General features: G+C 40.5%; 1 protein-coding gene across 1 annotated transcript in view; it reads left to right on the top strand.

Annotated features, from left to right (window-relative positions):
* Nucleotides 1-18,053: 18,053 nt before the first annotated feature.
* Nucleotides 18,054-25,374, top strand: part of hgfa (hepatocyte growth factor a) — a 33,359-nt gene continuing 26,038 nt past the window's right edge. Inside the window, exons 1-3 of the mRNA XM_066668844.1 lie at nt 18,054-18,276; nt 18,430-18,485; nt 22,868-22,934. Of these exons, the coding sequence (XP_066524941.1) occupies nt 18,054-18,276; nt 18,430-18,485; nt 22,868-22,934 (346 nt within the window). The remainder of the gene's footprint in view (nt 18,277-18,429; nt 18,486-22,867; nt 22,935-25,374) is intronic.

The following is a 25,374-nucleotide window of genomic DNA, read 5'->3' as shown; positions in this document are numbered from 1 at the left end:
TATATGGAGCTAGGGGACATTTCAAATAGGACCAATTACAAAACCTCTAGCATTAGCCTTTAATAAAAATGGCCTATTTGTATTTGCACAGCGGCTAGTGGGAACTACTACGAGGACACACACAATATGAAATTACATATTTTACTGACTGGAGGCAGGAAATTGGCCATAATATTAACGACCGAGGCATTATTAAAAGTGTCAGTCTTCTCCTGAAGCCTCGTTCAGAGGTGAAATGTAAAATATCTTGTGCACTGTAAAGGAAAGCCATAAACATTTGATTGTGTGCTATGGTATGCATTAAAACTGCAGTGGTCAGTGAGAGTTTTAGAGCAGGTGTAGGTAGAAAAACATGACAAAGTGCCGCACTCGCTGTAGGCCTCCACTGAATAGCTATTTTCTTTCTTTTTTCACCCTGAAAAGCTCTGTTGTTTGACCAAGAAAATGACTGCAGTTCTTAAGCATTTCTTAGGAATCACCAGTGAATAATCAAACGCTGTGTAATTGGCATTACTGCCAAGTAGTAGCTAAATCACACAGATGTATTGATGGATATTAGGCTTATAGAGATGTGAACCCATGGGCAATATAATGAATAATAAAGAGCATTTGTTCTACAGAGAGCTCAGTGGAAAAAGAAAACAAGAATCAGTACAGCATCTGTCCTGTCCTATTTTCCCAAAAGACAAAGCCAGCTTACCCACAGACTTGTAATCTCCATGGCCCATGTATTCACTGTTTTCTGTTAAATCTGCACAGTTTTGACCATAAAGTGGCTTACAAATGGACTGTGTCCAAGTCTCAGCTTATCAACCAACAATGGCAAACAAAATATACTTCACATTGTGACTGAGAGCTACATGTCTAAACAGTTGATAGCTTAAAAAAAATCTCATTATGCAATTTTCACTCTATTTGTCATTAGTTAGTTACCAGGCTAATCAAGCTAATAAGTAATTAAAGCTAATGCTCTACTAATAATCATTGTGCAAACTGTAAGCTTAAATCAATATGCACTTGCTGTAAATGATGTTGGGTTTAGTGAATAATCCCTAATATATTTGTTGATGTGGTGTCTGATAATATTTAATGAGGAAAAAGTACCTCCCCTAGCTAAAACAATTGGCAAAAGCATTCAGTTTGTTCAAAATTATGTTAGGTTTTATAGTTTTGTCATAATTTAGCCATGCAGCTTGGTAATTTGAGTAGCGCTTTGAATTATAGTTAGGTAGACTTGTCCTAAAAAATAAATAAATAAATAAATAAATAAAAAACTTTGCATTTCAAACCTATCTGATTTGCTACATTTATGGTAAGGAAAAAAGCTAGAATTAAGTATTACAGAACATTGTAGGAATGATCCATCCTATTTCACTCCAAATTGGCACTCTCAGAGATGGTTACCTAGACAGAGCCATATTGCCATAAGCAACCTTTACATGTGCCCTAAAAAGGACGAGGAGCGGCACGGTGGTGCAGCAGGTAGTGTTGTAGTCACTCAGCTCCAGGGACCTGGAGGTTGTGTGTTTGAGTCACGCTCAGGGTGACTGTCTGTGAGGAGTTTGGTGTGTTCTCCTCGTGTCCTCCGGGTGCTCCGGTTTCCACCCGCGGTCCCACTACTTAAAAGTGTCCATAGGTGTGAGTGTGTGTTGCCCTGTGAAGGACAGATGCCCTCTCCAGGGTGTTTTTCTGCCTTGCGCCCAGTGATTCTGTGTAGACTCTGGATCCACCACGACCCTGAACTGGATAAGTGGTTACAGAAAATGAATGAACAAAAAGGACGAGCATTCAGAGATTTACATTATGTTATCTTTGAGCAATCTCTGAGCTTAATTTCTAACTTATCCATAGAGTGTTTCTTACCCCTGTGCACTTACATAACATGTTGTGGACTTGAACTGACTCCTGTTGTAAAATATATAAGTTGGTTTCTATGTGCTTCTAAACTTGTTCTGGAGAAAATGACTCGTGGGCTTTGATAAATTTTGGCAAATTTGTCTTCATGTTGAAACTGTTTGGAACACTTAGGTTATATTTAGCCTTGCCCATAATCCGGCGCCACTACAGTTGCCCTGCTGAAAGAACAAAAACATAGACCAGCATGCATTCAATAATCTAAGTTGGTTTGTGTTGGTTTCTAGAGGTCTAGTGCTGATTTAGCTGGTCATGTAGCAGGATCATTCTGGTTGACCAGCATTCCAGTGTCCAAGACATTCTGGTTTCTAAGAGGAATCTGATTTCAAGTCATGGTTTTCTGTTTTGCTTTCAGCTAAGAATCATACTTGTACCTGAATGACTGGGCCTGATCAGCCCAGGCTCAGAATCAGTGCCCACAGATCCTATTCTCCAGGGACCTGTGTCTGAGATACTTATGCTACATGGCTGTTTTGAAGATATAACAATGGACACTTAAGTTTTGTGGAGACCATCATTTCTGACCTCGAATGAAAGCCATCAGTATCAGACATCCACTTTTCTGATGAGGCTTGTGAGTCTTCCCTAAAGCTTTACTGCAGGCTTTGTGGTAGATGGTTGGGAGACTAAATTCTTGATTGCAAAACATTTTATTTTCAATTAGGCAAGGGCCACTTGGTTTCCATTATGAAAGAAAAAAAGGATGATTTTTTTTTCCCAGAGTTAGTCTAGCTGGTATATGCAAAGTAATGATTGTGGTAGAGGATTTCTGTGTAGTTCCCATGGCCTTGAAAGTCCTGAAAGTTGAAGAAACTTATTAAGATTGTAATGAGTCAAGTTGGTGTCAGAGTGAATCACACTATAATGAAAGGTCTCTTGGCACATTTCCACTGCATAGAATGTACACGACTCTACTCGACTCAGCACGGCTCTTTTGATTTTCCACTGGCCAAATCTGGTACCTGGTCCCTGGAACCAGGTAGGTTTTCAGTCCCAGCTCGCTCGGGGTTCCAACCATGCCAAGTAGGTACTAAATGGTGATGGGTAAACCCTGCAGAGCACTGAGTGGCCAGAGCCATGTCAATTACCACGAAATGCAGAGCTCATTCAAATCCAGCACAAACTCGCCACTTGTAACATCTCTTAAATTACAGCAGCTTTCCAGTTAAAGCCACAGGTGCAACAGGTAAAACTGATCTGTGAGAACTGGGGCACAGAGCTGTGTTCAGTCCAAAAAACAAAAACAACACATGAATACATCAGTAAACAGTGCCTAACTTTTCCGCTGTCGTTGTTGTGGTTTTTGAAAAGCCAGCGATTCCTGTTAGAGACTAGGTTTTGCAAAGTCACCGGCTCCATTTCGTGTCAGTGGAAAAGCGACAGCTTAAGCATGCCAAGCCGAGCCGTGTAGAGTCGAGTCGATTAGAGCCGGACCCATGCGGTGGAAAAGCGACATTTGACCCAGAGGGCACTGACCACAAACTAACCCAATTTTATTCCTTATAGATTGCTCTGTTATGGTTCATGGGACATAATGGTAATTCTCCTAAAATTCTTTAGGAATGTTTAGGACAAAAGGGAGACATGAGGCACGAGAGAGATAACAGGAAAAAAGAGCGAGAGTGAGCTTTAGTCCGTCTGGTGATTCTGAGTAGAGTTTGTGACTTTACTGACATCTCCACTAAGATTCAAGAGGAGACATATGACATGACTGAAGTCTTCATCTCAGAAGACACATTTGAACAGCAGGAGACTCTCCTTTGTTTTTCCACATGATCTATGTTGTTTAGGAGAACATTAAGTAGATCTCCTTTTTGAGTTTGCTTTCCTCTGGGTCTGCTTTTCAAGGAGAATATTTGTTGTAACTGAGAAAAACAGCATTTAAAACCATCTGCTTTTGAATACAGCAGGAGTCTTTTGTACCTATGAGCTGTCCTGTGCAGATGGTCTGTGGTGTTTGTTGCAGGTTCTGTGAACAAAGAAAAAGGAGGATGGTGGGCAGCTCTTCAAACACACTAAACTATTGCAGCGATGAGCAACACAGGAAGTCCACCATCAGCTTATTCTTCTGTGTGGCAACTTGAGTAATGCAAAAGTAGATCTCTCTCTCTCTTTCTCTCTCTCCCTTTCTATCTCTATCTCTATCTATCTATCTGTCTTGCTGCTGTGTGGCCCTCAGACTCCAGCTCATCTGCAGGTCATTTAATGCTTTAATGACCAGAGTCTGGTAGCGGTCTTGCTTTTCATGTTCTTTCATGTCCAACCGTTGTGAAAGTGAAGCGGGCCGGCACTTGCAGCGGTCAAAGCACTCCCAGCTGTCAGCATGGCTGTGTCCAACTTGGAGAGAGGCACGGGCAGAACAGCAGGACTCCACACACTGAGAACACTTACTGAACAAAATGTATGAGCCTCATTACATCCAGAGGTATGGCTTTTTCAGCGCACAGCCAAGGATCAGGGCAAAGAGTGGATGGAGACACAGGTGGATGGATGTATAATTCAATACAAGATAAATACGTTTAGACTGTTCAAATGTTACATGTTCAGATGATCAAAGGTATGGACTGATAGCAGCTAATGGATAATAGTGGAAGCTATTATATTACATTACATATAGCGATAAAAACAATATGACTTCACTACACATCAAAAAGGGCAGACAGGTAAAAAGATAAACTGAGAAAAAAAAGGAAGGGGAAACAGGAGGGAATGTATGCTGCTGAGCAATTGGCCCCAAAAGTATTTGGACAATTGAACCATTGAACTACTGGCAAACTTAAAGTGGTACTGTAGGTTACTTACATAAACATTTTGTTGTATGCAAAAGACCTATTTGAGGATTCCAATCAGGCTGCACTATGGGTTCAGAAAAGCAGATGTGCACATGTCAGTCAGGGGCTTTTTGTTTGTTTTACCACGGTGTTGATGGATCTGTGTTGGGATCATGAATACAGAAGTATACAAATACATTTTGGACACAATTCTGCAGAATTTGATGATGATCAGGAATGACAATGATCAGGAACACATCAGTTCCCTTATGAAAGAACACTTTTCCAAAAAAATAAATGAACAATTTGGTGTTTTGTTCCTAAACGTCATGTAAAATTCATGCATTAAAAGTATTGCACAAACAACCATATATCTTTTGAGACTTCTGAGGATTTTGGTGGCAGAATTATATATTATATTATATATTGTATATTGTATATACATCATGTTTGAGAATGTTAAAAAAATGTAAAGTTCATTAAGTTTTTCTTTAAAGAAAATAAAATAATAAATGACACAACCCAGAACCCGGGGATGTTGAGATAACACTTTACACAAACACTACTTTACTGTAGTATTTTCTTAGTTTCATATAAAACATTTCAAAATGAGATTATATGAGATAAGGTCACTTAGCCTAATAAAATCCAGGCCTGATTTTCTAAAAAAGCATCGTTCTACAAATATACTCAAATGAAAGTGTGAGAATCACACTGACAACTCCCTCTAGAAGTTAAGATCATCTTAACACAAACATGCTTTTCTGAAACCAGGCCAACATCACTTAAAGATAAAAAGGAATCTGAATCTGAAGTCTGAATCTGTGCCAGAAAAAAGCCTGCAACTCAGTTTTGTTTGCGTGATTGTGTGTGTGCTACATGTTTTGTTGGTTGGTGCAGGTGTGTGATTGTACATATAGTCAGCATTTTGACATAGTGACTCACACACAAGTCTGGAGGAAGTTATTGTGAGTCTTTGTATAGATAAAGATCCTGTGACACGCAGAGCTGCTCATTATGTCTGTACACTGTTTCATCTTTTATATACACACCTGAAGCTCTACAGAAAAAAAAAAAAAAAAAAAAAAAAAAAAAGTGTTAAAATATTTTTGAGCACCTGAGGAAATGAGATTTAAAAAGCTATGGATAGAGTAGTAAGAGATTATTTACTTAAACAATTATTAGAATAAATACAAATAATATTATTACATTATGTAGTGATATTCTGTGTGTGAATGTGTTGGTTTAAATCTCTCCTTGTTGCAGTCCAGGATCATGAGAAGTTCTTATCAAATGCCACGCTTAATAAACACTTCATTGTGTTAAATCAAGTGTGCTGTTGATTTAACAAATCCTTAACATCTGGAAACAAACTTTGTTCTTCATACTAGCTCACAACACATCTACTTATTTTTAAAGAAAAAAATTGAGAAAAAAGTATTTGTATTTATGTAATTATTTTGTTGCATGTAATTATTTTATGGCAGCACGGTGTTGCATCAGGTAGTGTTGCTTTGGTAGGTAGCTTTGGATAAAAGCGTCTGCCAAATGCATAAATGTAAATGTAAATGTTGCAGTCACACAGGTCCAGGGACCCTAAGGTTGTGGGTTCAAGTCCTGCTCCTGGAGATTGGTGTGTTCTCCCTGTGTCTGCATGGGTTTCCTCCAGATGCTCCAGTTTCCTCCCACGGTTCAAAACCTACACATTTGTGGATTGGTGACTCAAAAGTCCGGCACTTCACGGTGTGAGTGAATGTGTGTGTGTGTCGCCCTGTGAATTACGGGCGCCCCCACTGCACCCAGTGATTCTGGATATGCCTCAGACCTACCACAACCCTGAACTGGATAAGCAGTTACAAGACAGTGAATGAATGTAAAATTACTTTTATACAAGCACTATGCTTATTATCAAGAACATAGCTGATTTAACATAATGATAATAATAATCTTATGACTTTTCCCACAGTACCGTAGTTCTAAAATCATCAACTGTACAAGTACATCTGATGCTCTGCCCAATTTCTTCAGTGGTCAAGACCCCAAGAGAGCAGGCCTTATTTAAGTAGTTGATTGTTTTAGTTAGTGGACTGTGTTTAGTCCAGCAGTGACACTGAGGGGTTTAAATACTTCAGCAGCACTGCTGTATCTGATCCAGTCATACCAAAACATATGAGTCACTGCAGGGCTGAGAATGAAGCAACACCCAAATCATACCTGCTGTGTGTTCTTGTATGGGTCCTGACCACTGTAGCACAGAGTGAAAGAGGCTTAACAAAGTGGAACAACAGGAGGACTACACTTTGTAATTGTAAAACTACAAAATGCAATACTAAGCTCAATGATGATGATAAAATAGGCAGTGAATGGAGAAACAAGGTAGTTGCAATGTTATGGCTGATCAGTGTATTTGAATATTTACAGTGTGGTGCAGTGGTATAATGAGGGTCTTGTGGACCAAGGAGCAGAAAAATATATGGGCTCCCCAGTATGAGAATCACTTTGAAATAAAATCAATGATATGTGCATTTTTACATCATACATTGTATTATCACATGACAGTGAATGCCATTTTATTGTTATTTTGTGTGTGTCTGTTGCTTTTGCACACTTTCATAGTTTCCCATAATTCTACTTTTCACTGAAATGTTTTTACTGCTTTTATACAATAAAACAAAAAGAATGCAAAAAAAGTATTTCCACTTGTGGTCATAGGTCTTTGGACCCCACCATAGGTATGTGTGCTTGGATATTTACTGGTCCCTGTGGTGTTTTTTGGGCATGTGCCTGTGCTTCTATGATGTGTGTGCGGGAAGGCATGTGCATATGTGTTTGATGCTTGGATGTGCGAATGTTCTTTACACGTGTGTTTCTTAGAGCGTAGAAACATGTACTTCTGTGCGTACATGTCCCTTTTTTTCTCTGACTGCTAAAGTCATTGGCATGGTTTATGCACATATATACATTCCACATAAATGGAATATGACTGGAAATTAGTAAACTGAGAGACAAACACACTACATAGACAAATGTTTGTGAACACCTGCACATCCAAATTTTTTCCTCTAATTATGAATTATTACTAGGGACTTTACCCCCTTTAGACTAGATGGAAACTTGCTATGAGGAGTTGATTGCATTCACTTAAACATTTAGTGAGGTCAGGTTTTGAAGTTGGATGATTAGTTCAGGATAACAAACACCACTCTAGCTTATCCCAAGGGCATTGGATGGAGCTTCATAAATCCAGAGAATACATTTCTACTGCTCCATGGTCTAATGATAGGGGCTTTACACCTTTCAAGTCAATGCTTAATATTGGGCATGTTGACCTTAAGCTCAAGTGTAGCTGCACTCATAGTGTCTCTGTACTTTTCAACAGAGAATAAAGGAGCTGTGCATGCACAACTAAAAACCTGTGGCTGCTTTTGGTGCACCTTCAAAGAGCAGAAATCCCTCATTAGTAATTTTAGACAAAGAGTTTACATAACATCACTGTTTAGTTAAAAGCATGTATTTCCCAATATCCCAAATTTTAAAGGAGAAAGGAAAAACCGTCTTAACTTTAAATGGAAGTCAAAGTAAAGCTATTTTGGAGCTATTGGTCCCTTCATCATGAAGTTTGACCAAAATGTGATGAACAGCTGCTGTGTTCAAATGATGTAGCAAACTGAAAATATACAAAAATGGACATGCATGGTTTTAACTGGACAGCGATGATATATTGACACAATTTAAATATTTAAAAAATGTGGATATGACACACATATTAGAGTTAATTTAATACATTATGTTTAGTCAGTGTGTTTAGTGTTTAGTCAGCCAACAATGTCCAATAATGTCCCAATGGTGGCACCAGGGGTGTGTTCTTGTATGTATTACTGCGGTCATGTTATGAGGGTGGGTGTGTTAGAATGGGGGTCAAATCACGGTCTGAGTAATTTGCTGCAGATGAACCTGGAGCGCAGTGTGGCAGAAACAAAGCCATCAGGCATGAAGTCGAGGAGCTTTACAAAACTGCAGGAAATCTATTAGCACCTAGCTCGTTTTACCTCCCCCCACCCTCAACCCCCTACCCTCTCTATAACAATGCCACACAGGGCTACAGTCTTTCCCCCTTTACTCTCTGAAGTTGTCTCAGCAGGGTGCTGGGGTGGCTGTGTGTATCTGTGTTTGTGTGTGTGTATGTGTGTGTGAGAGAGAGAGGGAGACAGAGAGAGAGCTGGCGGGTCCAGCAATTTATTTAGACTCATTCCCTCACACGTGGAGCCACTTAACAGGCAATGAGGTGCCAGACGACCCCGCAGCTGCAGCAGCAGGATTCAGCCCTTCACCCTGAACAGCTATATGACCAGTACCCTTTCTCTCTTTTTCTTTACTCCTACACCAGCACACTCTGCTCCATATTTCAGCCTGTCCACTTCACAAAGGCAGTACTGGCAATGTGCATTTTTCAGAAAGTGAGTTACAGTAACTGGCCCTTCTCTACATCCACCAATGTTTAAACCATTCTTAGAAGCTTTGTGTCATTGCCATGGCATGCTGCTTCTGGCTATTGAGTCCAGTCACTGGAGGCCAATTTGGGGCCAAATCCAATATAGGACAGGATGCAGATTTATTAAATCTGACATTATCAAATAAACAGCCATTCCTCCTCTCACTCCTAAATGAATACAATTAATAGTCCAACATGTACTTTCATAAAAAAATAGAATAAATCCCCCATTTCCAAAATGTTATTAAAAATCTTTGATGCTTTTTTATAAAATGTTTTTTGCTTTTAACAAATGGCTTAGGGAAAAAAAATCTCCTCAGGGCCCTCTACAAGGCCACAGATTAGATTTAAGATATTCTAAAGTAACTCAGGGAGACAATATTCATCAACATGTGCTCTTACAGCCATCTAATAGCAGGTTAAAGAACAAAAACAGTATAAGTTTTAACTGACCTGGGACAGTTTTACTGCACTCCACTCCACTTTAATGCTGTTATCATTGAAGCGTTTCCATCAAAGCACAAAAACAGAACAAACAGATTTTAAAAGCCTAATGTCATTAAAGAATAGGACTGGAAATGTAATGATAACGCCAGTTGTGTCTGTATTTATAAGGAGATATATATATATATATATGAAGATTTTAACAAGATTACTGTTTGTGAATAATAAATGTGCTCCAAAAAAACATATTATTTTATTTCAGGTGTGTGGTAATATATATAAACCCAATCTTAAACATGATTACTGTTCCAAAAAAGATGATTAAATTTAAAGACCACATCCAGTGAAAATCAAACTTGCACATTGTCCATTTGATGATTTTTTATACACACACACACACACACACACACACACACACACACATAGGAGCACTTCTCTTGAATTCCACATAAAACTGTGTATCATTCAGTGGATCTAGTGCATACAGAATGCTCGCAGTCAATGTGGCCAACACTCCTTTATTCCACAGAGTAACAGCGAATATCTGGACTTATTTGTCAATTGTGGAAAACAAGAATATTTCTTGGGAAAGTAACGGACTTTATCAGCTTGACAGGGCTAAAAATACACAGTGAATGAACTCATTTCCACGGTAATGTGGTTTAGTTTTGCTTCATTGACCCCTGCTCGTCCGTGTCTGTGCTGACGGCGGCGGACTGATATGAGCAGTGGTTGGATGGGCCTCAGCTTGTCTTTAACCTTGTTATGCGAGTAAACGGCGGAGTTTCGGGGAAGTGGTCGGCGGCGCGAGCCGAGATAGAAGGACCTGCTCGTTCATAATTGGATTTTTGTGGAGGAATGTTTTTCCAAGGCGCGACTTGTGAAACGGTCCGCCATCTGCTCCCTATTAGTGCGCGGGACAGGACCAAAGACACCCAGGCCGGTAAAGCCTCACGCGCTCTGATTCATGGCGCTCTCGAGCTGCTTTATTGCCGCGCGAGGGCTAGCACTGTTTCGCGATCTCCCTGGTTCTCTCTCTGGTTCTCTCTTTGGTTCTCTTCAGCGCAATACTTCCTTTCTCCTCACTTTTCTGTCAAAGTCTATAGACCCCTCCTCATCCTGCGCTGTAATTTTTGGTCTTGTTTATCTTGATTCATTCACCTTTCCTTCCATTTTCTTGCCCCACAAGTCCAACCTTCATCCAACATGTCACCAATCTTTCCAGATTTTTTTTTACTCTAATCATCTAGTGTCTTAAACTATGTTGTGTCTAGAGTCGCCAGTCCACCTACATACATGTGTTTTTGGACCGGGCGAGGAAACCGGGGCACCCTGAAGAAACCAAAGGGGAGAACACCCCAAACTCCTCATAGTCACTTAGAGCATGGGTAAAATGAATTAATCTATTCACCCATCCCGTAGGCATTTAAATGTACACAAACACCTTGTATTGAAAGAAGAAAGCTTAAAGCAGGTTTTGAATTCACCATGATCAATACCACCTGTTATTAAAGTACAAGTTCCCCAAATGTTGGGCTGTGGACCAGTGGAACTGCATTTTGTGGAGAGTTGGAGGTCAGTTTAGGAGATTTGGAGTTGTGATCCAACTTATTGACTTCAATAATGTTTATGTTGATTATGGCAATCAAATCCTCATAGAGTTATTTAATATATAATCTTTCCCAGAATAGCTGGGGTAGTTGCTGCAAGGGAACTCTTTAGCATTATCCTTGTTTTCATAAGAAATGCAAGCTCTCTCTCTCTCTCTCTCTCTCTCTCTCTCTCTCTCTCTCGCCCTCTCTCTTTTATATATATATATATATATATATATATATATGGTTTACATTTACACTGACAATGAACACTAATAAACGTCAGTAAATATACCAGTTTAGCCAACTTTGCAGATGCAGTCTGTGGCCACTTTCCTCAGACTCAGGGCTCACAGAGAGATGGGTGGAGGGGATATAGTTTGACCTTACATCAGTCATTCTGCTGTAGGGCCAGCTCCCTCCTAATTGGTAGGGGTGAGGAAGCTGTTACTCTGACATGGCAGGGTCAGAGGTGATGGCAAGGTGATTGTACCGGCGATTAGGTTCCCCTCTGTGAGTTTCAGGTTCTCTGCTGAAGGAGAAGAGACAGGGGGAAGGGTGGAGGGTGTTTTGGTGGTAATTGCGGAGATGCTGAGTGGATGTGTGTGGTGCGGCTGTGTGTGTGTAGTCTAACATAGCCTGCAGGCCTTGTGGACTGAGTGTCTTGCAGAGTGATCTTGTTGCTTTCCATGTGTGGTAAAGCCAGCCATTAAGCCTTTTCCATTTAGAATTCTTTTCCCAGGGCTTCTCTCGTTTTGTTTTGTTTGTTTGTTTTTTTTGTTTGTTTTTTTGTCTTTTTAAGTTTCTAGTTTTTCCAGTCTTTGTCTTAGATTTTATTGTCTGTATGATGTCTGTACAATTAAAATATATTTCAGCATTCATTGCTAAAATGCAAAATTCTGTATAAAATAGTGGTAACAAGTGAGGCAGTTATTTTGAGAATTAAATGCATCTTATTTTCACAAATAAATATAGCCCACAGTGATTGGGTTACAAGAAAGAGAAAGGAAGCTGAAAACATGCAAAATTTGAAGACCCTTCACTCGACTTTGTGCTCACAGATATGTGGCTTTATCCTCTAAATATGTGTGGTTTGAATTCAGTTTGTAGGAAAAATCATCTGCTGTGGTGTGTTAAACCATAAGTGCCTGTATGCTTCTAAACAGTGTACAACCCGTGTTTCTTAGCTTATTTTCAAAGTTTCTGTTTCTCCAGCATCAGTCCCTGAAATTTGCGCTCTCAGAAACTGGTTTTTATCATCAACACATGTCGGTGTGCACTCTCTAGCTGTGCTGAGCTGAACTGCACAGCGCAAACACTCAGAAAACCCTTCCCTCAACATTGTGCACAAGCCTACTTGCCTCAACGTGTTGGGCCGAGTCTAGTCAAGTAAGGTACATGTAGTATGCTTAGCCACAGATGCTCCTCCCAAATATTGACGGAGATTCTTATACTTTCAGTGCACAAACCTGGCTTCGCTGTCAGGATTCTGACAGTTGCATTCTGATTGGCTGTCCATACATCTGCATATATGCACTTCCGTGTATCACTTTGTACTGATATTGGTCTGAAGTGAATCCCCTCCTTCTATATGACATGCCAAAATAGCAGACTTGTGATTGGTTCTTTTGCTTGTCAGTCAAATTTCTTTTCCTGAACTAGTAGGCAGTTCTTGGCCACATCAAGTGGCGAAAGACACCAGACTCTCCCTAGAGAGTCCAGGCCCACATTTGTCCTTAAACGACTGTGCTGATTCAAGGTGGGTCTGGCAACCTGAACTCAGCCACAACTCCACCTTATACGGGCCAGATGTTGACATTTGGCCCAGGTCTGACCCACACAACACATAGCATAACCCAAGTCAAGTCCGGCTCATGACATTTTGCCCATATCCGGCCCACTCAACACTTACCAATGCCACGAGTGCCAAAAGTGAGACAGATTTGGCCCAGATGTGTCTGCTATCTGGGATGCAATTCCACTGCCCCTGTTCCTCTAAACTGAATCAGTGTGGGGTCTCTGCAGCAACAGTTAGGATAGTGCTGCTCTCCTGTGCTGACACTTTTGGGGACTCTCCTCAGCTGCATGTTGGTCAACTTGTACAATTTGTGTGTTTTTTTTGCTACTTGAACTGCCCTACCCTTGAACTGTTGATGCTGGACCATCACAAGTAATATGCTAATATGCCAGTGCTGGAATTAGGCCTGCCCAGAATATGTATCTATTAGTTCATTGGTATTAGGTTTTAATATTGAGATTCAGATATTAATTTTGATTAATGAAGGCTGTCAATAAGTTTCAATCCACCCATTGAGGCTCATGAACATAAAAGTCCTTGTACAAATGAAGCCTAAGACGGTAACAGCCAATATACAGGTGCTGGTCTTAAAATTAGAATATTATGAAAAAGTGGATTTATTTCAGTAATTCCATTAAAAAAGTGAAACTTGTATATTATAATCATTCATTACACACAGACTGATATATTTCAAGTGTATTTTTCTTTTAATTTGATGATTATAACTGACAACTAATGAAAACCCCAAATTCAGTATCTCAGAAAATTAGAATATTGTGAAAAGGTTCAATATTGAAGACACCTGGTTCCAATTTCTAATCAGCTACTTAACTCAAAACACCTGCAAAGGCCTTTAAATGGTCTCTCAGTCTAGTTCTGTAGGTTACACAATCATGTGGATGACTGCTGACTTGACAGTTGTCCAAAAGATGACCATTGACACCTTACACAAGTAGGGCAAGACATAAAAGGTCAATGCTAAAGAGGCTGTTCACAGAGCTGTGTCCAAGCACATTAATAGAGAGGCAAAGGGAAGGAAATGATGTGGTAGAAAAAAGTGTACAAGCAATAGGGATAACCACACCCTGGAGAGGATTGTGAAACAAAAACCCATTAAAAATGTGGGGGAGATTCACAAAGACTGGACTGCAGCTGGAGTCTGTGCTTCAAGAACCACCACACAGACGTATGCAAGACATGGGTTTCAGCTGTCGCGTTCCTTGTGTCAAGCCACTCTTGAACAAAAGATAGCGTCAGAAGCGTCTTGCTTCCAAAAAGGACTGGACTGCAGGTGAGTGGTCCAAAGTTATATTCTCTGATGAAATTTCCTTTGGAAATCAAGCTCCCAGAGTCTGGAGGAAGAAAGGAGAGGCACAGAATCCGTTGTTTGAGGTCCAGTGTAAAGTTTCTACAGTCAGTGATGGTATGGGGTGCCATGTCATCTACTGGTGTTGGTCCACTGTTTTATCTGAGGTCCAAGGTCAATGCAGCCATCCACCAGGAAGTTTTATAGCACTTCATGCTTCCTGCAGCTGACCAAATTTATGGAGATGCAGATTTCATTTTGCAACAGGACTTGGCACCTGCACACAGTACCAAAGCTACCAGTACCTGGTTTAAGGACCATGGCATCCCTGTTCTTAATTGGCCAGCATACTCGCCTGACCTTAACCCCAAATCTATGGGGTATTGTGAAGAGGAAGATGCAATACGCCAGACCCAACAATGCAGAAGAGCTGAAGACCACTATTAGAGCAACCTGGGCTCTCATAACACCTGAGCAGTGTCACAGGCTGATCAAATCCATGCCGCATTGCTGCAGTAATTCAGGCAAAAGGCGCCCGAACTATGTATTGAGTGCTGTACATGCTCATACTTTTAAGTTGGCCAGCATTTCTAAAAATCCTTTTTTTATTTTGGTCTTAAGTAATATTATAATTTTCTGAGATACTGAATTTGGGGTTTTCATTAGTTGTCAGTTAAAATCATAAAATTAAAAGAAATAAACACTTGAAATATATCCATCTGTGTGTAATGAATGAGTATAATATACAAGTTTAACTTTTTGAATGGAATTACTGAAATAAATAAAATTTTTCATGATATTCTAATTTTAGGAGCAGCACTTGTACAAGAAAGTGTGGTGACACCACAGTTAATTTTATCAGATTCTTACCTCAAATTAGACTACCTCCACGAAGTTCTGGTTACCCTGTGCAAACACTGTGCCCTTAATTGATTTAGTGAAGCCCTGCACAATAATCCAAGGTTCTCCATGGAGAAGCTTACCACTGGAGCTATATCTGGGGCTCACACTTCTGTCTCTTGCACTGCTGCAGGATTCCTAGCTGTTGTCTTCAGCCACCTGCTTGGCTCAGAGCCCCTGAACATTGCCGACTACAGCTGGCTGTTCTGCTTGTGACTGGCTAATTCTGCAAAGCTCAAAGCAGGCTGATCCCTCCTCACTCTCATCATTATTGGCTCAAATAACAACACCTTTTGCCTATGGATCCACTGAGGAGCCACCCTGGCTCTGACACCACTGTGGTGTTTGGGTTGAAACAAACATTTTTTGGGGGGCCGAAATGGGTTCTTTTAAACAGAACCCATTAGCAGGTGCCTGTCCAACACTGCACAGAGACAAACATCATGTCCAGCCCTTTTCAGCTAAGTTGGGGGACTGTGTGTCAGCTCCCAATAGCCGTGTCCTCTTAAAGCCCCAATGCTTTATTGTGAATAGGTGGATGGATGCCACAAACATGCTGTCAGCTCCATAATTATTGGTCCCATTGGTAAAGAGAAGTTAAAAAATAAGTCATAATAAATGTCTTTTATGAGCTTCATTAGTCACTGGAAATATGAAATAACTATTACTTAAAACCATACACATCAATATACAGTTATTCATAACCTTAGAATTGTAACTGAATATGTTCCTATGTTAGGTTTACCTACAAAGTCCCAACTTTTAAGTTTGGTGGTAGTGGCGGTGGAGGAGGAATGTTCTATAATGTGTCTCAAACCGCAATTCTAAACTAAGAGGTGCATCTGTAATGTTTCGGGAAGTTTTCCTAGGCCTACATGTGTCGTTGGTTGGATCTTTCAGGAATTTTTGTTACCTTAGTGTACATTTTATTAAGTTGTTAATTTGTGGAATATCTACATATTGTACACACACACACACACACACACACACACAGACAGACAGAAACTTTAGCTGTTCCCCTAAATATACATGTTCACTGCTCTGTCAGATTTCTTTTGAAACCTCCTTCTTTTTTAGATTTTAATTAAAGTGACTTTCTGTTTCATTTTGAACATAGTGTTCAGAAGACAAATGTTTTAGTTTAAACAGTGTTTTTGCATGTGCCTCATTTCTTAAGAAGCTGTGCTGTTTTTGAATATCTCTGTCTTCCTAGTTTCCTCTGGCCACTCAGAGTGGACAAATGTTTGTCCTAAAGTGACTCCCAGGCCATATTCCTTGTAGTTGAGATTTCCTCCCCAGACACTTAACTTCACTATGTCCAGCTGAAACATAATGCCTGAAATCACCTCCTCTCTTCAGTGCACAGATGGAAAGGAAGGGGGTGGCGTTTCAAGACCTGGACCAGAAGAGGGATATGTTAAAAAAAAAATAAATTAAGATAAGAAAAAAGGAAAAATACGCAAGAGAGTGTATCATAAAAGAGTCTCATAAAAAAAGATATGATGAGACAAGAAACAAAAGGACAAAAGAGGGAGGGCAAATGAAAATTTAATGAGGCATTTCTCTTGAAAACGTTGAACATTTTGGAGCAAGATCACAAACACGGATAATCTTTGGTCCTGCTGGCATGGAGCCAGGCCGTTCCGGCCACACTCTCCACAGGGTCATCCAGATAGAAAGAGAAGGAGAGGCGAATGGAGGGAGAGCGACCAGAAACTGGATGCCAATTTCTCCATATCTCACTTTCAGCTAAGAATACTGTAACTACAGTTGTTATTCCACAGTCTTATAACAGTCGCTTGTTAAACAGACCAGTTACTCTGGCTAATCAGAAGCTGCTGCTATGATCAAACTTTACTAGTGTTTATACAACTCCTGAAATACTTACATCCTTCTTTTAGCCAACCTCTGTTTATGCAACTGTCTAAACAAAGGTTTATGTAAATGACCTCTGTCCTGATTGTCTGTCCTGAATTTAAATTATTATTATTATTATTATTATTATTATTATTTTAATATTAGGGATTTTTCAGGCATCAGATACAAAGGCTAACATTCCTAGGGACATTGTGAAAACAAACTTCCCTGTTGTTTGGACGTCTTGATTTTGTGGAAAGCTCCAATAATTCTTTCACTTCCTTACCGCCATGAACAGCACAACATTTGAATATTTTCCATCCCATCTTTCACTTCCATAAACTCACTGTCACCTGTCCAACTAAGCCGTTTGTCAAAGTTCTGCATCACTGAGCAGCCTCAGTCAACTGTGTTACTGTAAAATGGAAACATCTTGCAGCAAAACCTATTCTGTAGGTTATACTGCAAGCTGTAGGCCGCACAATCTCACAGGATGGGAGTCTACTGAAGTATATAGTGCATGAAAATCGCTTGTCCTTGTTTTTAAACACACAGTTGAGTTCTGGACTGCCTCTGTAAGCTACATCAGCAATACAGTTGTAGCCACACCAACACAAGATCATTGTAAGCAAGTCTGGTTTTGGTTGGTGACAGGAGAGCAACACCTGCTTGAATTCCTAGAACCAAATTAAGGTAATGGAGGTGGAATAAATGGTCCTGTGATCTTGCTCATGCTCAGGATGTTTTATTTTCAGCAAAGAGACACTATAATGCTACTTTATTGACAGTGACAATATAGAGAACAGGGTGCTTCCAGTAGTTTGGGGAAGGCCCTTTTTTATATTGTCTAAGAAGCACACACACACAAAAACATCACTCCACTGCCGTGCTCTCTTCACTGGCTTCCTGTAGCTGCCCGCATCAGGTTTAATACTCATGCTTGCCTACAAATCCAGGAACGACAGCCCCTCCCTACCTTATGGCAATTGTCAAGAGTCAGACTGCACCTCAAGCCCTTCAAGCTTCTAGTACAGCTCGACTTAACCTGCCATCCCTAAAGTCACATGGAGGACTAGCGTCAACACTCTTCTCAGTGCTGGCGCCCAGATGGTGGAATGAACTTCCACTGCCTGTTCGAATAGTGGACTCTCTCGCCATCTTCAAACACAGACTGAAGACCCTTCTCTTTGTAACCCACTTACGTGAGCAATAAAATAAGTGCTCACCATAACAGACTGGTTTTGCACTTGACTTCTTTCTTTCTAGATACGAGCACTGACTAGTTTCTCCTTCTAGGTTTGAGCACTGACTAGATTGTATTGTGTATTGCACTTACTATGTTTTGTTCTTTCTAGGTATCAGCACTGGCCCTTGTTCTGACAATCGTCTGAGCTCAGAGGGAATATGGACAGTAACCTATTGGTTCTAGCAATGATACACATTCTGTCTGAATACTAGGTTCTTTTGTGAGTCTCTCTGGATAAGAGTGTCTGCAAAATGCTGTAAATGTAATGGAAATCTATATGTAAAAAATGATTAGATGAGTTTGAAAGTATGGAAGAAGTTAACTGCTCTCAATTTTGAGCTAATCCCACACCTTGAGGTAACACGTATGCTAATGAATACCAGTGAATAATAGTCATGCCACAAAATCTAGAGGGGAAAGTGAATGAGCAAAGGGGACCAATGTCCATGGCTTTAAAGGTATATGCTTAACACACATATACAGATGTGAAGTATGGAGTATCTGCAAACACTTTTGCCTGTGTAGTGTATGAACTGTATGACTTGGGATGTGAATGAAGGGGTTTAAAATTGTAACTGTTTTTACAAACTACATCAAACTCTTCTCTTGGAAAAATGTTTTTTTATTATTATTTTTTTTTAATGATGTGGCCCCTTTAAGGGTCTCCATGCAGTGGTAGTGTAGTTGCTTTCTGTACCTGTGGACCAATGTACAGACCTTGTCCTATCTCACAGCTGGGCACAGGTCCAAGTCCACTCTAATGGATTAAGCTGCAGTTCCACTCTGGACACAGGCCTGCAGCTCAGCCTCACTCACACACTTACTGACATCACACACTTCTTACACACACACCTGTTTACTGCACACACAGCCACAGTGCTAGAGAACTCGTGATTTTTTAAAATTACTTGTGAGTTAATAAGGCACATTTCAGGTTTGCTTTCCTTTCTCTCTATCTTTTCTCTCTAACCCTTTCTTTTAGGTGTTTTTTTTTTCTGTCATTTCCCATTTTTGCCCTCTCCTCCTGCTCTTTTTACTCCCCTCTCCTTTTGTTTCATCTCCTCTGCTTCTTTTTTCCCTCTCCTCTCTTACATTTTCTCTCATCTTCAATTTGCTTCTTTCTCTCTTTTGCTTTCTTTTACATCCCATCTCTCTCTCTCTCTCTCTCTGTGTGTCTTTCACAGGAGGGCTTTCAGAGTTGTTTCCGAGTGTTAATGGCCAAATTGTGGATTTCTCGTGAAATAATAATTGTGCCCTCTGCGGGGTTTGTGTCTAAAAACTCAGGAACACTTAGTTAAATGCAGCAGCGGCTATCAGAGTGGGATTGCTTCCAGCTGTGGGTGCCTAAATGCCACACCAAGAGAGAGAGAGAGAGAGAGAGAGAGAGAGAGAGAGAGAGAGAAAGAGAACATGGTCTTCTCCCAGCAGGGTAGCCCACATGATTGACACCTCAATATCAGATCCCCAGATCCTAGACATTTTTTATTGATGATGGGGAAAAAAGAACTTTACTATCAGGATGTAATGACATTTCTGTGCAGCATCAGTTTGGTTATGAAGTGGTCAGCCGCCCTCATTCCGCCTGCTCTGTGTTGTGCCTGAATGCAGATGTGCTCTTACCGATTACCATCTAGCCACAAAGTGCCTGGGAGAAGAAGTGGTGGACAACGACTTTAATGTCTCAGATGGTTTATTTTTATGACCAAGCACTTTGAAGAGCAGCTCCTTCACAAGTCAGCTATATCCTCTCCAGTGGCATGGCTTGTATATTTTGGCCCTGGCTAGATCTGTAGGGATGTAGCGTAGGCCACGTCTGCAAGCTTTTCATGTGCTTGTGGTGCTTTTTGCGGCATGTTTTTATTCTGTCCAATCACCAAAGTCTTTAAAACATGCCCATGCATGGACCAAGTTCTGGAAGGCGTTTCCAAGCTTTATGGAGCCGGCTCAGATGCTCAGTTTTGTTTCGGCAACGTCGAAAATGTGTGCAATTAATCAGCGAAGAATGTGGCGCAGTGGTTTCGCAGGGATTTAGAAAGCTAAACACCAGTTGTTCTGTACGTATGCCTTTGAAATCAGTGGAACAGAGTTTTATGGAACATTCCTTAGATTTGTGTTTGATTAGTAAGCAACACCTGAGCTTATGGAACCACCTACACAGCCCCATCTAGTCTTCTGCCCCATAACGTTAATCCTGGCACACCCCTTAGAAAACTAACAATTCAGTATGCGTTAAGTCAGGTGTGTGTGTGTAGGTGTGTGTGTGTTTACATCTGTGTATGTATAGCTGAGTAAGATTTTATGAGCCTAGTATAAAACAATGATTGGGCCTCCTAACTAATAAAAAAAATGGCAGTGTCATTTGCCTATTGCTATGTTTTAAAGTGGTCAAAACTCTCAACAAGGCATGTTACGTTGTCCACTGGCACATTTTATGAATCTATATTTATTAGGCTGCCTATTTAAGGTTTCATTATTACTATTATTTTATTATTACATTACATTATTTTATATACCATTTATATTAAAAACGATAGTCAGCACTAATTACCAATGAGAGACAGGTAGCTAGACGCTAATGTTGCCTGGGTGATGTTTCTGGAAGCAAACAAGTGCCAGGTCCAGCTGGAAAATGAACTCAGCATCTCCTTAAAGCTTGTCAGCAGAGGATGGCATGAAGTGCTCTAAAATGTACTGGTAGATGGCTGTGCTGACATTGTACTTGATATAACACAGTGGACCAACACCAGCAGGTGACATGGGTCCCAAACCATCACTGATTGTGGAGACTTCACACTAGACTCAAGCAGCTTGGACTGTGTGCCTCTCCACTTCCTCTGACTCTGGGACCTTGATTTCCAAATGAAATGCAAAATTTAATTTCATCTGAAAACGAGACTTTGGACACTGAGCAACAGTTCAGGCCTTTTTCTCCTTGGCCCAGGTAAGACACTTCTGGTGTTGTCTCTGGGTCATGGGTGGCTTGACACAAGGAATGCGACATGTCCTGGATATGTCTGTGTGTGGTGGCTCCTGAAGCTCTGACTCCAGCAGCAGTCCACTCCTTGTTAATCTCCCCCAAATTTTTGAATGGCCTTTTCTTGACAATACTTCAATGCTGAGGTTATCACTGTTGCTTGTGCACCTTTTTGCACTCTGTTTGTAATGAATCTATACAATATATGAGTTTCACTTTTTGAATTGTATTACTGAAAGTTTTGGTGTTATTCTAATTTATTGAGATGCACCAGTAACACACTCATTTACTCACTCACATACTCAGTCACTTTTAGGAAGTACACCATCAAAGAGATGTGTTTTCTTTTTGGTCTCCTTCCTTTGGGACACTCTTAATTTATAGGAAGTTTAACTTTTTGATAAGTTTGTAACTTGAATTTGTTTTAGATTTATATCTATGTTTACTTTCATGCATTTAGCGGTCTCCTAAATTTGGAGTGTTATTCGGAGCAGGAATAGAGTAACATCCTCATCTCTTTTAATGCTTTTCATAGTTTAGCAGTCTCTCCACTCTACAAAACCATTCCAGATGCTGTGCCTGACCAGACAATGGAGTGAGGGAGCTCCTGAGCCATTTGGCACTCAGTAAATTCATTTCTTTCCCATGTACTGAGCCAGGGCTGCGTACAAACACCTGACCTGTTTCCAGTATTCAGACAGACCGGAGAGCTAGCAAACAGTGAGTAAAACATTCTCATAATTTCTTAGAAGGTGGTTTGGGTTAAAATCGTAAACATTACCTTTAAGAACTGGTGCTGATACTTTAGTGGTCAACCAAGTCTTACATATTTGTTAGGAGTCCCTTTTTTATCCTTTAGCACTTGTTCAACACCAATTTTTTTTTTACTTCAAGAGGCTGCTATGAATTAAAAATAAATAAATGAAAGGTGATCAGTGACTATGGTGCTCTATTTGTTATGAGTAGTGTGTGATGTGAGACTGTGTATGTCTGAGATTCGTGCACATGTTTCTGCTTATTGGAAAGTACGTGTTTGAGAGATCTCTTTCTGCATCTCTAATACATCCTTTTATTTCCAGGCTTCCAAACAAATCCTGTTCACTTTCGCAGAAATTCCCTTTACTCAGTATGTCATTGGTACATCAAATGACTACTGGATTGAGTGTTGAGGAAATGTCAGCCCAATAACACACACACACACACACACACACACAGAGTCACTTTTCTCTCCTTGTTCAGCAGTAGTTGTGTTATTACTGTGTGTGTGAGAGAAAGAGCCAAAAGTGGTATTGAATGGTTGAACCAAGGACACCTTTTACTCAGAGGTATGTGTGTGTGATAAACAGAGTAAGTCTCTTTCCACGGTATGTCCAGACACCCCCCCCCCACACACACACACACACACACACTTGAGGGGACGGACTGTGGAGGGAGGCTTTCCCTTTTAATCACAGATTTTCTCTCACACACATATACACACACTCAAACGCAGTCGCACACTGAGCGCGCGCGGTGCTCGGAGGTTATTAGCAGGTTTAGGCGGCAGTGAGGGGCGCGCGGCGCGGCACTGAAGACCCCGAGAGCAGAGATGATGTGGATTTCTCAAACAGCGCTGTGTGTTCTGCTCTCCGTCAGCGTGGGTGAGTGTCCTGGAAGAGTTATTCAGCTGCTCGGAGCTGTTATACGGATAAACACAGCGCGGTAACTGCGGCTCCAGAGCGCAGCACTTCAGTCAGAAGTTGTGGGCGTGGGGTGGTGCGCGTGCGGTTCTTTGCTCACTTGTTGAAGGATGGCAGGATGTTAATGCTAATAATAACGGGAATATCGACGCACTGGCTGATAGCAGGGTGAATAGAATATGGCTAGAATGTAATAAAACATTTCTTGTGTTTGGAATGGAGTTAGAATTCAATTTAAATTAAATTAGAATGGGCAGGGAATGCATTTTGTTTGTAACTGGGATTAAAAGGGAAAAAAGCATGTGTGTAGAATTGGAATGGGCTGGAAATGAAACTGGAATGGCAACGTGATTGCATATCCATCAGCTTTTCTTACCTCATCCTCCTCTCAGACACTACAGTAGAGTTAGGAGTGGAATGGGAAGGGGATGTTAATAGACTTGGAATGGGCTTGAAATTAAACTGGAATGGCATATATTAATGTACGTATTTCCTTTCAAGCTACAAATCAGACTCCTTTCTGCAACAGTACTAGAGTTTGGAATGTGACTGTAAATGTAACAAAAAGAGAATAGAAATGAGAAAATTGTGGGAATGATATGTGAATGATTTGCAGTAGGCTGGATTTAAAATGGGAATGGCGCTGAAAGCGCATACCCTAAAATTTTTTTGAGCTGTATATTAAGCCCCTAAGAGACACTACACTGGAGCTTGGAATGTGATCAGAATTCAGTGAGAAGGGAACTGGGGATGGGATATGAATGACACTGGAGTAAGCTGGAAGAGGGATGGAAACTGAATATGAATACAATTGGGCTTGAAATTAAATTGAATCAGCCCTGGACCTGTGATTCCAAGTTTTTTCAGGCTATGCATAAGCTCATGTGAGATATAACACTATAGGGTTCTGAATGGAATGGCAATGGGATGTGAATAGAATTGGAGTGGGTCAGGAAATTCATTTGGAATTATGCTGAAATGCCCATGTCTTCTTTCAACCTACATCAAACTCCACTCAGACACTAGACTAGAATTTGGAGGTGTAAATAGAATTAGAGTAGGACAGAAGTGGGATGGGACTGATGCTGACATTGTATGCCCAATATTTCATTTAAGCTACATAGTAAACCCCTTTCAAACACTGAAATGTGATTTGAATCCAGTGGGAACTGAATGGGGATGGGATTTGAACTAAATTGGAATAAGCTGAATGTGGAATGAGAATTGAACATAACTGTGAACAGAATTGGAGTGGATTGGCAAAGTTACATGTTGAAGGCTATTTTTCTTTCCTAACTATGCAATAAACTCATCTAAACACTGCTGAACTATTTCTCAGGGTTTTATTGCCTGTTCGCATTCTATACATTCCAACCGATCATCTTCACAAATCCTTCACACCTTAGAAGAGTGTGCTGGTGTAATAAATTTGACTCAGTGTGTTGATTTTACCGTTTAAAATCTTGCAACAGTGACAAAGATTTATTTGGATATTCCAGATCTGGAAAAGTGCAAATCTGCTACAGGCTACAGAACTAAACAAGGAAGTTCACAGTATATGTTAAGGGGACAGTGAGTTTTAATGCGCTCATTGACATGGCTGTATATTTGTCTTGGGGTTACAGAAATCCAGCTGCTCTCTTTTTCTCTCTCATGGTTTTATAGCTAGTCTGTGTCTTGTTGCGTTGTATTGTAGTGTACTGTAAAATTCCAATGTATATATTTTCAAAATTGGCTACTTATACAGATTTGGCTGGAATAGCAGTAGCAGTTTGCTTAATGTTCCCATGCATCCACTTACGTGTGCAGTATGTGGACATTAAGATTCTGCAAGGAGTGGCAGTATTCCTGGAAAACGTATTCCCAAAGCAGCATCTGTATATCAAAATGCGTGTTGCGCATACTTTCATACGTCATGTGAGGATTCTTTTAGGCCACCCAGGCTCCAGAAATCCCAAGACAGTCCATATATTTGCTCCCAACCAGCTATTAACACACCTGATCCAAACAATGTAGAACAATGACTACCTGCTACAGTTATATTAGTTCTGGGACAGAGCAAAAGTCTGGACTGACTTAGTGCCTCCGAGAACTGGGTTGGAAAAACTGCTGCTTTGCGCAGACGTAAGCAGCAGACTGTGCAAGCAACATCTGCACTGAGTCCTTTCTTCCATATTTCACCATCACAAATGCTCACTGGACCAGATGTGCTTTGTAAACATATGCCAGACCTAAAAGTACCTCAGACCTGCTCTCTCTCTCTCTCTCTCTCTATATATATATATATATATATATATACACACACACACACACACAAAATATTTTCTGTATATTTATTTATATATTTTTTTAGAGGGAGGGAAAGATGCTCATTGGCTGATCAGCTCAATGTTAGGGCCCA

Source organism: Hoplias malabaricus, chromosome 4 (assembly GCF_029633855.1).
Source record: "Hoplias malabaricus isolate fHopMal1 chromosome 4, fHopMal1.hap1, whole genome shotgun sequence".
Lineage (NCBI taxonomy): Eukaryota > Metazoa > Chordata > Actinopteri > Characiformes > Erythrinidae > Hoplias > Hoplias malabaricus.
Note: the sequence above shows the minus strand (reverse complement) of the source record. Positions and strands in the feature narration are given on the sequence as shown.